This window comes from Triturus cristatus, chromosome 6 (assembly GCF_964204655.1).
Source record: "Triturus cristatus chromosome 6, aTriCri1.1, whole genome shotgun sequence".
In the NCBI taxonomy this organism is placed as follows: Eukaryota; Metazoa; Chordata; class Amphibia; order Caudata; family Salamandridae; genus Triturus; species Triturus cristatus.
Window position 1 is genome coordinate 199,493,392 of NC_140589.1, and position 15,205 is coordinate 199,508,596.

The window sequence follows — 15,205 nt, forward strand, 5'->3', positions numbered from 1 at the left end:
GGGGGCGGGGGAGAAACTTGTGGTGAAAGCGGAAAGACTGAGAAGGGTGAATAGGTTGGGGGGGGGAAATGAACCTTCAAAGACAGAAGAAAGACCTGCTTAGAGAGTGGGAGTGGTGGAGACAGCAGATAGATGAGGAGAGTGAAGGACTGGTGGGAATATTGGGTAGAGAGGAGAGGGTGCAGACAGACTGGAGTGAGTTGGCAGACGAGGGTAGAGGGCACAGTCTGGGGAGACAGCAGAGAGACTGGAGAAGAGCAGATGGACTGAGGAAGAGCAGAGAATCTGGATTAAGTGATGAAACTGAAAAGAAGCGGGCAGGCTAGGCTTAGAGTAGAGAGATGAGGTGAAAACAGACAGGCTAGGAAGGAGCCGATAGCCTGTGGGAGAGTGGGCAAACATGCTAACTAAAAAGCAGATAGACTCAGGAGGAGAACAGGCAGACTGGGGAATGTGGGCAGACGTCAGAGTAAATTGGGGAAGACTGGGAGTGGGCAATGGGCAGTTCAAGGGGAAAATGGCCAGACCTGGGGTGAGGGGGTAAAACAAGCAAACTGAGTGGTAGGTAAGCAGACTGGAAGCAAGTGGGCTGCTAATAGGAAACTGGAGAGACTGGGGGAGAGGGGCAGAATTAGGGTAAAGGGGGCAGACTCTGGGAAGAAAGGGCATTCCCTATGAAAATCGGTGGACTTGGGGTTGAGATATCAAGCAGACTGACGGCAAAATGGGTGAGGGCGAATGTTTACAAACATGCAGGAAAGCAGGGAAAATCGGGAGACTGGGGGGAAACAGGTAGACTAAAAGGACCAGAGGACGAGTAACAAACAGGGAATACATTCTGGCTGAGGGAAAATCATGCAAATCGGTTGGAGAACATATAGACTTCGGTGAATGGGGCCCCACTCAGGGGAGAAGATGCAGCTTGGGGGAAAGTGGACAGGCTAAGAGGAACTGGGCAGACTTGAGAGGACAACAATTAAAATGGTGAAAGTGGGTATAGTGGAGAGAAACAAGAAGGCTGAAAGAAACCAGGAAGATTTGTCGGTGAAAATTGATGGACGTGGTGGCAGAAATGGCAGACTTGGGGGTAAGTAAGCACTTTAAGGGAGAGCAGACAGATGGGGAGAACAAGAAAACAGAGATAAAGCAGGTGGACCTGGGAAAACAGGCAGGATGAGAAGAGACCGGGCAGACTGCGGCTAAGCGAGCAAGTTCAGTGCAAAGCGGAATTGAAGAGAATTGAAGAGGAAAATGGGAAGGCTGTGGAGAAAGCTAGGGGACTTTAGGAGAACAGAAAACCTGACTGGAAAGTGGATAGGATAAAGGGAAAGTGAGAAACCTCAAAGGTAAATAATGAAGCTTGTTTGTTAATTGCACGGGCAACCAGCAAATCATGCGTCATCTCTGCTAGTTTTCCAGCGGCTAGGCTAATCTTGATGTTTCTTTGCTACTCGCATAGGCGCCATCCAAAAGTGCCTAGTGTTTGCTATTTATTATCCAGCAGCCGAGTAAATAGTGAAGTTTCTTTGAGCCTGCACTACCGCCGGCCACACAGCGCATAATCTCTACTATTTAACCATTGGAGAAGCAAATAGTGAAGATTCTTTGCTATTTGCACATCCACTGGACAAACAGTAAGTAATCTCTTTAATTTATGCGGTGGCTGGATAAACAGAAGAGAAAATGCACTATCTCTAATTCAATCAGCCACATCAAAAACTCCATCAATGTAAGTATCTGTTTCCCAAAATTCAAACTAGACTTAAAGGAAACACAATTCATGTTAAAAATACAATAATTTCTGTCTTGCAGTTGTAAAATTGACCCAACAATTGTCACACTGCCTATTCCTTCTTGCATTGAAAATATATTTTAGACGTACATATTTCAATCACTGGTTTGTGACAGCCAATGAACATAGCGATATCTTAAATGGCCAGTAGAGGGCATTAAATCTTAAACTATAAGCTTCATGCTACATCTAAAAGACTATCCTACAAATAATATTGCACTCATATTTCACTACTTATTGCATCACAGACAAAATTAATCATCAATATTCAATATTAGTAATATCTGTTCTTTAATACAGCACCCCTGCCTGTCTAAACAATAGACTGTATTTTGCAGTTTTCTTTAGCGCGAACCTGACCTGAGCGTATTGGAGCCTTTTACATGGGTAGCAGTTACATTACACAAGATTGTATTCCTTTATTTTTTTTAGGCACGGGGAGACCGTGCGGTCTATTTACTAAGATTTGACGCCATGATCGCGTCACAAAATTGATGCAGAACGACGTTTAATCTTTTATTACTAATTTACTTTCCAGTGCTAAACTTGCTCAGGGTTGGAAAACACTTGAAAGTGGCACAAAGGAGAGCAAAGCGCTGCTTTGCATTACTTAGCGCCAAGGGGGCGAACCACGAATGGCGCATGGGCGTTCCCACGCAACCACTCAAGGTTTTCGACGCTTAACCCTATTTACTTAAAAAATTAGTTAGGGGTTAGCATGAGAAAATAGCGCCCATTTCAAATAGCCGCTATGAAGCAGAAATGTTTTCTTTTCTCCTTTCTTTTCTGACTTTGTATGTGTGCTGCACTGTACAGCACACATACACAGTGGGAAAAGGGTTCCCTTCCAGTGCAAAACCTATGCTGGCCTCAGGAAGACACCCTTGCAATATAGTGCAAAGGTGTGTCTGTGGTGCGTGGCAGCATATTTCTGTGCCGGCGCTAGGGAGAGGAGAGAGCCATATTTCTGTAAATATAGTGCTTTCCTGCTCTTTCCTTCTCACGCAGTGCAGCATTTGCGGCTGCTGCACAGCGCTGAGTGAGAAACTTGTAAATCTGCCCCTAAGAGATTTGTCGAGAATCACAAGTTGTTGATGCCAAAACTCGAACCTGGGGGCATATCAGCAACAACCGGCGATAATTATTGCTAAGCGCACTTAGCACTAGGATAATTATCGCCGGCTAGCGTGGATTTTTATCGCTGAGATAGCGTGCTGTTAGCAACGCTTATCTCAAAAGCGATAAAAATCCTAGCGCTAACTGCCTAACGTGAGATTATCGCTGGAAACCCACGCAATGTGGTGTTAGCTTGATGATAGGGACTCACAAACTTAGCCATGATATCCACCTTCCATAGGATATCATGGCTAAGTTAGTCCTGAAGCAGGGTTAAGGAAAATAGCGATAACAGGGGTTATCGCTACTTTTCTTGCCGCTATGCTTCATAGCGTGGGGCTTGATGATAGGAGAAATGTCGCTTAGCGACTTTTTTCCTGTCATGTCAGGTCAGGAACGCCCACTTTGCATCTCATTAGAGATGCAAAGCTAGGCGTTAGGAATTCCTATGCTAACGCAAGTTTTCACGCGTCAGCGTGAGCTTGCTAATTAGGCGATAAAATTATTGCCGCTTTTTGTCCGAAAACGGCCGCAAAAGCGGCGATAATTTTATCGCCTTGCCTTGCCTTGCTGATATGCCCCCTAGTTCTCCAGCCCTAAAGTCAGCAGCTCTGATAGCACCGCCATATCTTCTCCTATTACTCAATATAGTGTAACTCAATTTACCATCCTGGTTTGTTTGAGTCGGCCATGTTGGGATTAACCTCTTCTATGCCCATGACGAGATAGTCTCGTCATGGAGCGCGGTTGCGCTGTACCCATGACGAGACTATCTCGTCATGGACCCCGCCCGCTAATACAATGCCCGGCACAGGAGGGGGAAAGGGCGGGGCACTCAAGGGGTTAAAAATTGTGACTTGCAGCTCGCTTTGCAGCGTAACAGTGAATATGTTAACATGTCAGGATACAACAGTACTAGCCACTGTTTTCACACAGTGTCTGCTTCTAGGTGATTAGGACCATGTTAGTGTAATGTGTCAAAAACAAAGTAAAATAATTTGAAACTTGGATGGCTCGTCCACGTTCACAATTAAAGATAAAACTATAACCACTTAGGGTGACCAACCGTCTGTAAATTTCAGAGACTGTCTGTCATTTGGACCTCCTGTCCATTGTCCGTGATAATCCCTTTCATGGACGGCTTTTGTACTTAATTCTGGACATTGCAGCAAGCTGAGCTATCCCCCTGCAAGAAGCCTCAGTGTTCTGTAACTCTCACTACAGGGGTCAGCTCACACTCCTGCTGTGAACTAAAGGGCCTGCAGCAGCCCGTCCCCGACCTGACACAGACTGCTATCAGCACACTGTCATTCTGATTGCCGGCGGATTATCACATACAGAATCCTGATGTGCCTCTCTGTGCAGTTACAGCATTTGCTGGGCCTCCTCCTGCCCCAGTCTGGGGCATGGAATTCTGCTTTAGGTCAGGGGCTGGTGTCACCTCACCACAGGCGGGCCTAGCTCTGGGGAAGCGGGGGGTGCATTTTGACACTTCTTACAGGCCTAAACACTCAGACTTCAGATCCTGTGTGTGCCAGTAATTTACAGGCTAAAAACATCATTTTAACACTGGTGATTAAATGTATCTGTTTGAGAGGCCTGAGTTTTGTCTCTCTGAGTTTTGACTCCTCATAACTTAGCGCAGAGGGATTGTGTGCCTCCAGGGAAGCACAATGTATAACATGCAGATGAAAGAATTGTTTTTTTTCATGGACACAGTGCTGTGGTTTACTGTTCTTGTCACAGGGACTCTTTTGGTAATTGCAGTTCGTAAAATACAATCCTAATATACTACAGTGAGCTATGAACCAGGATCAAATAGCAGCATAGAAACTGCAAGGCACGGGTTTACAGCCTTATTGTATTTCTGTAACCATTCATTATTCTAAGGTTGATAAATAGGATTCCTTTGGATAATAATAAATACGAGTAAACACGTCCCAAGCACTATGTTATGTTTTAAATCCGGAGTTTGTATTTCTGCTGCCAACCAGTATTGATGACATTTCACTCCTACACATTGTAGTCCTCATTGTCTTAAGGAGGGCAACTGGAATTGTGCGTCCGGGGCGCGCCAACTTATGTGGCAGAGTTGAGTGAATTATGCAGCAAGAAAAGGCAAAGGCAAATAATGTGGTGCTATGTCACACATTTTGTAATAGTATTACTTATTTTTTTCATTTTTAAACTTGTTAACACCTTCTGGGCATAGACTGTACCTCATTAGTACCAGCCTAACACCCAAATATAGCGATAAGCAACAGAAGGGTGACTGGTCACTCTTTGCAAAGGGCCTTCCACTGCGCGGAAACATGTTGCTGTGTTTTTGGTAAATTTTGAATCATATTAGCTAAAATCTGCAGCATATGCAGCAGATGATGGATTATGTAGCAAATGCAGTAAATACATAATTATACAAAAATCACAGTTGCTGGACAAGTGAAAATTCCAGTGGCCCTGGTCTCAAGAAACATTTCCTATACATTGGATTACACACTTATACAAGCCACTGTGTCTCTATAATATGTGTGTGACTCACTCCAACACCCTACTCTACTCCACATACTTGGAATGAGTAGCAATGTAAAATAAATTAACTACACATGAGAGCAGTCTATGTAGAGATGAGGTTCACCATTGGAGGATGGTACCGATTGAATCCTTGGGGAAGAAGGTCTGGGGGGGCACACAACAAATATTCTCACACCATCTGGCACCAGCACTAAAGTCAGCCCTGTCAGGGCCATAGCTAACATTCCTGTGGCCTGTGCAGTGCCCTAGGCCTTGATGTATATGCACTTCAGCAGCTGATTGTAGGACGGCTGATAGGAAGGCATAGTCTATGAATGGAGGTGTTGCAAAGTCCGTCTTGTGCCCTGGGCTCCCCATTTTCTGCAGACTGGTACTGGTGGTAACTGACTTTGACTGTGCCTGGAATCTGCTTAACCAGGCCCAGGGCCAGTGCTATGCTGAAAAGACCCTTAGAAAACAGTTAAAACTCTTACATACACCAGAGTACACTGTGGGTTAGGGTACCCCTATGATTGGCGTGACCTCCCCTATAAGGCCCTAGTACATAATAGGACAGGGGGATCAAAACTATCTTAAGTCCCTAGTATATACTAGGGCATGGCAGTTAAGAGGCCAGCAGCCCTTTCTGCACTGCTGAGGCCTGGGGTCATTTTAAAAGCAGCCCTGTGTTGCAGGACTGCTTTTAACTTGTAACTTGTGCCCAAACTCGATGTTGGACTTTGGGACACTTAAAAGTAAATAAACTACAATATTTTGGCATATTGGGTACCCCCAGGGTTTCCCCTAGGTGTTCTAGTGGTGGTGGTGGTGGGGGGGGGGGGTCAGGTACTTATAAGGAGGACCCTTATGAAATAGGTTTTATATGCCTTGAGTTTAGAGAGATTGCATATTTCACTTCCCACTTTGTAGTAAAGTGCTTCTCAAAATTGACGTTTGTGCTTGGAGCACTGTGGAGTGAGATCTGTAATATGTTTACATATTCAGAATTCTGAAAATCTTCCCTAGGTTTTCCAGGGGTGAGGGGTCCGGTAGATATGGGCACAGTCCTTATAAAAGATGTTTTATAAGCCCTAGTGTAGGAAAAAATACTCGTCATTTTCCCCTTTGCAAATCCCTAGCCACATAGGTTAACATGACAAGAAGTTATTCATTAATAATTCCCGCCAGGTAAATCAGTAAAATATAATTCAAGGACTTCCTAGAATGGTATTGATAAATCCAACAATATAGTATTGTTTAATTTATTGTTAAATGTACAGACAAGAAGTTATAAGACTTTGTCAGTAAGCCAGAATTCAACCATTTGATTGGTCAGAGTTAAGTGGATTATCCAGCTTGCCTTGATGAGGTGATAAATAGTCCCTGGGGTTAAAGAGCCATTTGGGGAGGAGAGGGTTCTGCTGAACAATAATGCCAGAGCCAGGGGGAAAGGTCATAGTAAACAATAATATTCAATAGAAGGAGGAGACAGGCAGGAGAGACCAGTTTCATTTACACCCCTACTCTTTGAATCCAGCCAGATGACAGGCTTAAGGAAGGAATGTGCAAATGCAATGGGGAGGGAGAATATGGAAATAAGCCATCCTGGAGGTCGGTTTAACCAACTCTTGCCCCTCTGCTGGAACTTCAGCCATATTGAATTTTGGAGAAATAGTAATTCTGGGAGACCATTGTGTCACACTTTGGTGGAAATGGTCTGGCTCCGGGGTGTTGTCCTGCACCTCATTGGACAGGGGTGCCCTCCTGTGTGAGCCAAGAGAAAACTGAATTTGTATCTGAGAGGGGCAGTCCCTCTTAGATCTGTTGTTTGAAACAAGAGGAAGAAGAAGGGCCCATGCTGAGAAGTTTGATTTGCACCAACCAGGCCCTGCACTCTGACTTACTGTGCCTGCTGCACAATCTGGAACTACAGCCCTGTGTACCTAACTTGCTTCAGAAGGACTAAAGAGGGGACTCCCTGCAAGGTACCAGTTAACAGAGATCACCTGGACCATCACTACCAAGAAGCCCCAGCCTGGAGTACTACCAGTAGATTTGTAAGGGTTTTGTCTAAGTGGAATGTGGGAATCGAAGTCTCAAACTATCAAGGATCATCTTGGAGCTTCCAGACCCTAGGAGGAATATTTGGACATTTTGAGACTCTCAACGGAACTCACAGAAGAAGTTGCAGAAGTTTGAAGAACTTTGGAAAAAAGCTCCATAAGTGGACCGACCCGACCTGGCCAATCAAGCAGGCGACCCTCAACTGCGAGTCGGCCTGCCGTCCAGGTTCGTCCTCTGAAAAGCTCCAGAGGTCAGACTTCCAAAGTTTGATCGGGAGTTGGTTGGAACCCAAGCCAGTGAACCCTCACCAAATCCGGCCTGGCGAGGAGCATTAAGGGACCCTGGGAGAAAAAGCTCAGTAGAAGTTTCTAAGTCCGAACGTAGAAAAGATGACTGGGACCAACCGTGAGAGCCAAGCTTCCCACCTTCAACTGTGAGTCGGCCTGGATCCTTGGGTCACCCCACTGGAAAGCTCAGGAGGTTTGACTTCCATAGGTTTGACCAGGAGCCCATCACAAGGCAAGCCGGCGAACCCTCACCAAATCCCTTTGAGGGACCCCCAAGAAGAAAAGCTCCAGAAAAGTTTCTAAGTTAGAAGGTAAATACTTTGAGACCTACTGCAAATGGCAGCTGCGCATGCTCCATCCTGGTCAGCCTGAAATTTTGACATTGTGCCAGTCTAGCGTGACTGGATATCCCAATAGGTGCTATAGGTTTCTATGTGCTATATAATGCAAAATCTTTAAAAAATCATATCTCTGATTCCCTACATTGGATTTCTTTTCATTTCGGTGCCATTTTAAAGATTAAAATATTTCCATTTTTTATAAATTGGTATTGGAAATGTATTGTGTGCTGTGTCTTAATTATTTACTGAATTGGTATTTTTCAATGCTTTACAGACCTGTCTTTGAAGTTAAGCCTGCCTGCTCGCAGCCAAGCTACCAAGGATTTCTGAGATCTATTCTGAGCCCTATATTGTGTTAGTAGCATTATTGCCAGTGGTAGATGCATATTCACCACTCCTAATAATCCACTTTCCAACAGGAGGGATTTAATTTTATTGTAACATGACCCATAAATGTAAAATCCATGTAAATGCCAGCATTTGTAAAGCGCACAGCTACCTCCGGAGAGGTGTCCCGGCACTGGGGGCCATCAGCAAGAATAAGCAAGCTATTGCCCAGAGTCACATGGTGCTGGGCTAACCTGCCGCCGGAGTCAGGGATCGAACCGTGGACCTTGTGGTCCGGAGTCAGACACCCTGGCTGCTGCGCCACACCTCTTCCATGTGCACTGATCCCAGAATCTTCCAGTGCTACATTGTAACCCGCCAGCCAAATGCTCCAGGCTGGCACCATGGATGGATACCTCTCTCGTTTGTTGAAAAATGTACTTTTCTTAAGTTATTTTCTGCCTTTATGTATGTATATGTCGTTTTAGTAGCGCAACCCTAGCCAAAAGGCAGCAGAGCACTGTACAAGGTTCTAGATCAAATTTAAGTCTGAACACCTGTGCCAAATCTTTGAGGGATCTATTTATTAACATTTCACACAACACAATAAGTGAAGGTGGTTTGCTGCTTTGCGTGCAAAGGGAAGAGTAGAATAGCACCCTATTTTCAAAGATGTGGTGCATTGGAATTGGGATTCAAAGGTCTGCCATGCAAGTTACAAATTGAACCCTCACATCATCTCTCTGTTCACTCACTATTCAACGTCTTCATCTCTCGGTTCGCTTTTCTCTGTCTTTTCCCTCCTCTCCCCTACATAGCCATTCGTCTCTGACTCTCTCCCCCACATGCTTTCTCTCGTTCCCCCACATCGCCTTTTATATGCCCTGCTACCTTTTTTTCCCTTTCTAATCTTCTCTCTCTCAACCTCTGCATCTTTCTGTATCTGTTTTTCACTCTTTTCTCTGCTTAATTTTCTCTGTTGACTTCTTTTCTCTTTTCACCATCTGTTCTTGCTCTCAACTTGCAGGCCCTCGCTTGCTTTCCCCTTCTCTCGAAGTTCACTCTCACTGTTCAAACCTTCTGTCTCGCCGTTTCAGCATATAGCCCTCTCTCCTTTCTCACCATCATTTCCCTTTCTTGTTCACACTCTCTAGGGTGCTACTCGCAGTGAACTCTAAGTCTATGTTCATCTACAGAGTGATGCTTCTAGAACTATCATTCATGTTACGGGTGTAGAATTGTGTAATCTGCCTCTTATGTCAGCTGTCAAATTCTGCTTGGAGTGTATATGTTTACTAGTTTTTTCACTTTTAATTCTGTCCAGCTATTTGGGAAAGTTTGCTCAACACTTCAATGTGTAATACAAACTAAAGAACATAAGCATATTTTGGCTTGTACTTCTGCAGCTGTCAATTTTATAACCGAGCAACATTCTCAGATGTGTCCCTAAAAATGACCTGTTGTCCTGATCTTTTGTCCTGAACTTTTACTGTCACTGTCCAGAATTTGCCTTCTTGCAGTTGGCCACTCTACAACCACTGCATTATCTAAACCCTCTCTATGAAACTCTCAAACCTATTGTTTACTTTGTCAGCATCTCACTCTCAAATGGCACAACCAGCCCCACACTGAATATCAAAAGATCTTGGCACAGATGACTGCTGAATACACCACTGTCTACTGTTACTGCAAAACATATGCGAGAGAGCCCACTGGCCAGCACAATCTACTTCAGGCCTACCAGTCTGGGTTCCAGTCAAATTGTAGAATAGATGTGGCTACCATTAGTACTTCATTACGAGGCCGATGGAGCAGAATTATGTCATGAAATTCAGCTTCATCGGAATAAACACTTTCTAGACCCTTCCCTCTTCTCTCCCTCCACTATCCTTTTCAATCCAACTAACAGACTCACATGCCCGTTGCTCAAATACATTTCATATTTCCCTATATTAGTTCACCACTAATACTTTTTGGGTTCTGAAGTAACGTGCTACTCGCCGAAAAGCACTTTGATGCCTTGGTCTGGTAGTAAGCGCTATATAAATTCATTTACAATTACAAATGTTTTTTTTAACCACACCTGGTTTGTTTTGGTGTGGGAAAACCAGACCAAGTTTAACTGGCTGGTAATTCAGCACAGCAAAAATTGCATGAGGGTTTGGCTTCCACCGTTTCCCTGAACTGGGGGGCACACAGTGTTCTCCCCCTCCCAGATAAAAATCTTTCCTGTTCCTCACCCCTCCCAACTCAGAGGACCGCACCTCCATGCAGGTGGTAAGTGCATGCTTTAAACCCCATTGACTTCGAAATTCCATGTGGTTTCATGACCAGAAAGATTCTGTTCCACAGAGTAATTCCCCGCTCTATGGATTTTTAACCTGTCATTTGTGTGGATTTACCTCTCTGCAACAGTAAGATCACATGCAGTCTCACTGCACCCCCAGTACTGTGCAACTGGAAAGAGGGCCTCAGGGTCTGATGAGGAAAGGAGACACCTGCCTGTGGCTCCCCTAACACTGGCCATCCAAAACCACCCACTACAGGAGAATGCTACACACATCAACATCATTTAACGTCCTAAGATGGTTCTCAGGCTTCCTGAAGGAGACATCCGGATTGTAGAAGTGGACAACCCAGCAAATTAAAAGGGAAAGCTGAGCAAAACGGCCTGTCTCAGCCTGAGAGACAGAGCATGAGCCAAGCCATCCAAATATTTAGCACATGAATCCTAAAACAAATGTCAGTTTTAACAAAAAAAAGTGTATGTGTTTAATATTTGGAATAAAATCACCTAAGCATATTGGATAATATCACGCATTGAGTAGCATTTAATAAAAGGGATACATTTTAAACATGAACTTGAAAACGTAGGTGAACGTCCCCCACACCACCTTCATGATGATGCCATTAGTGACCCCAAAAGCAAGTCAGTTGCCTTCTGCTTCCTGCATATACGGACTATATTGTGTATATAAATGGACTAACATTATAGTCTATTAAACCCTCTGTATACAACAACGTTTTTGTATAGCACACATCCTGAAAAGAATTATTTCAAGGTGCTCAAAAATCTGATAATTAAAGAAAAGGAGGCATAGCGATGTAAAGTAATGCCCTAAGATCACACAGTTTGGTCAAGCTTGGGAGCAGGGATTGAACTCATGTTTCCTATGGTGCAATTAAAAAAAATGAATGAGCATTCCTTTACTCTGTTCAACACCAATGGCCAGTGCTTTTATATTCCATTTTTTGGGGAGCTAAATCAGTAAATATGCTTAGGGGCTTATTCATTGAGGGTTTTGCATCACCCTTGCACCACGCAAGGAGGTGTAGGGTGACACAAAACCTATAATGAGATTTACCGAACCACGCAAGGCCATCGTGTGTGGCCCTGTGTGGCTTGGTAATGCTGAAGTAATGCTTGGAGCTGCTGTGCATTATTCTGCCCCAGGGAGGCGTTCCATGGGTGGCGCGTGGGTGTTCTCATGCAGCCACCCATGGATTCTGAAGCATTCCCTGATTTACCATAAGTGGTAGACCCGGGAATGCAGAAATATATTTATTTCTCCTTGTTTTTTCCTCTTTCTAGGTATGCTGCATTATGCAACACATGTAGAAAGAGGAAAAAGGCTGGCTCAGAGGATTGTTTTCCTGCAGAAAGGTGCACCTTCCTGCACAAAACAATCCTGCCTGTAACGCTGGCACCCTTGCACCATGATGCGAGGGTGCCTGCATGGGTGCCAGGCAGCAGTTTGTGCACTAACTGCAGGCAGAGAGCAGTAATGCTCATATCTTAGTAGATGTGGCACATTCCGGCCCTCCCCGTTTCATGCAGCGCAGCAGGGTTCTTGCTGCGTTGCGTTGCGTGAAAGAAGGATACATATGGCCCTTAGTTTCAAACATTGAATCAAGATAACTCAAGAAGACTTTCTAGAAAAAGAACAAAGTTAAGGGAGTACAGAACGCTGTTTTTTATGAGGATATCTCAATCTTCTCCTCACTTATGAAAGAGACACATAACAGGAGCCTCTCAACACCTCAGTAAAGGCAATTATTTGCATTAGCAAAAGAAAGGGGCCTCTGAGCTCCCACAGGGCTACAGGTCTTCACTCAGACAGAAGCGGAGAGCACGGTTTGTGTGCACACAGGCTTTACAAACGGCTCTCACACACGACTGCAGCTTTATTTCTTGCATTTTGATTACCCTGTGGGGCGAGAGTGCCTGGCAGTTCAGACGGGCTGATCCACAGCGTCTTCCCCTGTACCCCCTGCCGCCCCCCCCCCCCCCCCCCTCAAACAGGGATACTCGGAAATATAAGGAGGCGGCAGTGCAGCTCCGCCCAGCACCTCTTCTGTAGCTCCTTGGAGGTGTTGAGGGGAGGGTGTAGGGCTTGTATGAGATGTGACTGTGGGTGCAGCAGGCACTTGAAGCTCTACTCTGGTTGCGCAAGGGCCCTTGGGCTAAGCTTGAACCAGGATTCCGGTTCTAGCCCTCAGTGGCTCACCCACCCCAGCTGGAGTCTCACCAGCTCTACTGGCCAGCAGCAGCATCCATGCTTCCCCTGTCGCACCAATCATATTAATCTCTGTGTGTACCACTGGGGGCGCTGTTCACAACTCAGGAAATGACCATTTACCAGTTTCTAAGTAAATGATGCACAACGTCTTCTCAAAGTGCTGTTGGCTGAGAACAGCCAAGGTTTAAAACCATGCCATTCTTTTATTGAATCTTGGACATTGGCTGTCTGTATAAAACGGAAGGGCAACAGAACAAACTTTGTACTCAACAGTAGTGGACTTAGTGAAGTCATAACTAAAATGCTGGTGTTTGTAGTGACTTTTATGGTTTTGCTTTGAGTTACTTATGTAGTACTCCTGGCTTACTCCTGAATTGCAGGAATAATCCAGAACTATTCCAGGATTACTAAAAGAGTTTATTATACCTATTGATAGTGAAATCTGTCAGGCTGGGGCCCGCATACATAATGCACTCGCCTGTGAACTGTGCAAATGCTTTGCTTCTATGTTGACTGGCAGTTCACCCCCAGAGAGCCCTTTAGCAACAAGTCGAAAACCCTCTGCCATGGCTTTAGTCTTCTCCATCAGCCCCAACCTTACCTTGCAGGACCCAACCTCTGACTAATAGCCTAGGCTTCTGTCCCTTTCCATGTAGCGGGGGAAATATATTTTTTCCTAGAGTTTCCGCCACCCCATCAGTACTATCCGGATAAGACTGCACTGATGTAGATAGCATAAGATAACATAACATACCATAACATAACATAACATAACATAACATAACATAACATAACATAACATAAACAAACATAACATATGTATTTGTAGAGTGCACGTTCACTCCAGAGGAGCCTCTTGGGACTATTGACAGATAATCGATGTATATTGTTACTCAGCTCATGAAAGGTATCCATTTCAAGGTCTCCCAAGAAACTAGAGTGCTTCACCGTAAGACATTATGCCTCTCGACTCGACCTAAGCACACTGGAAAAAATCTTAGAAAGACTCGAAATTCCAACAAGCCACAAAGCTAGGGCACAAGAAAGCTTTTCATACTAAACAAATCAGTCTCTGGGACAAGCCATTTCCATTATTCCCATACCTACAAGAGCTTACTAGGGCAGTTTATTAGGGAGCCCACCCTTTTCCTTGAATTCCTGCCCCAAACCAACTGAGTTTCTTTTATATTCTCATCTTATCACTTAAAACTTGATTTGTGTTCACACCGTCTACACATCACCCGCGTGACCATGTCCATGCATACTGCTGCCCCTTGTTATGCTCAATTCGCTCCACTGCTATGTACAACACTATGCACAATGCTCTACCCTGCTGCATTCACTGCCTATTGATGAATTATTATTGATCACGCTGTGTGAAATGCTGCTGCCTCTTGCTGGGTCTGATTCACAAAGTGTGTCCTAGCATGGAAGTTTAGGAGGAAGTCACTCCAAAATCAAGAGTAAGACCCAAGAATTTCCAGAAAAAGCGTTGTACTGGTAGGTTCTGATCTCTGACAACCCTCTGGGTTATGACCATAACATAAATTAAAACTTACATTTTTTTTTTTAAATACTTTTGACCCTAATCCTATAAACTTGAGTGATATTAATGATACTTCCTATAAAGTGTTCCCAAGTTAGGGATATAATTGGATTTAATACTTACTATTAGATCTGGGTGAAGCTGTCACCTGATATCGGACAATCGCCATCACAGATAAAGTCATCATGCTGGCCACCCCAAAGAAGAATCCCATCAAGGCGTAGTACATGCAGGAGGCATCTCCACCAATCCAGGAGTGGCTCCATGCAGAAGCAATGGCCAGTGGATACATGCTCACTGCCATTCCCAGGTCCGTCACCGCTAAATTTATTGTCAGAAGTTCCGGCGACTTAAGGTGGGCCGACCGCTTTATTGCAGTAGCAAGCACTGCTAAATTCCCCACAACAGTCATGATTCCTGAAAGATAAAAGGGAAATTAAAACGAAGACATGATTGAAGAAATTCAATAATTATCAGTTAAAGGTGTTTGCTTATAATTGTGAGGTATGGACCTTATAGAAAATATTATTAGTTAGTTAAACAAAGAGGTGAAAATACATCCAGTTTGCAGCAAATATCCCAATTACATCCATAGCACTGACCAATTTAGAACCTAATTATGCCTTTGCTCTCCTCAACGGGTACCTGAATACCAACTGACTTGGAGATGCCAGGAAGATGCCAGAGACAGCTTCTTCTAT

At 44.4% G+C, this 15,205-nt stretch overlaps 1 protein-coding gene across 1 annotated transcript in view; it reads right to left on the reverse strand.

The window, feature by feature from the left end:
* LOC146816636 (opsin-5-like) overlaps positions 1-15,205 on the reverse strand; it is a 308,892-nt gene that overhangs the window by 112,585 nt on the left and 181,102 nt on the right. Inside the window, exon 2 of the mRNA XM_085609148.1 lies at positions 14,628-14,921. Within this exon, the coding sequence (XP_085465274.1) occupies positions 14,628-14,921 (294 nt within the window). The remainder of the gene's footprint in view (positions 1-14,627; positions 14,922-15,205) is intronic.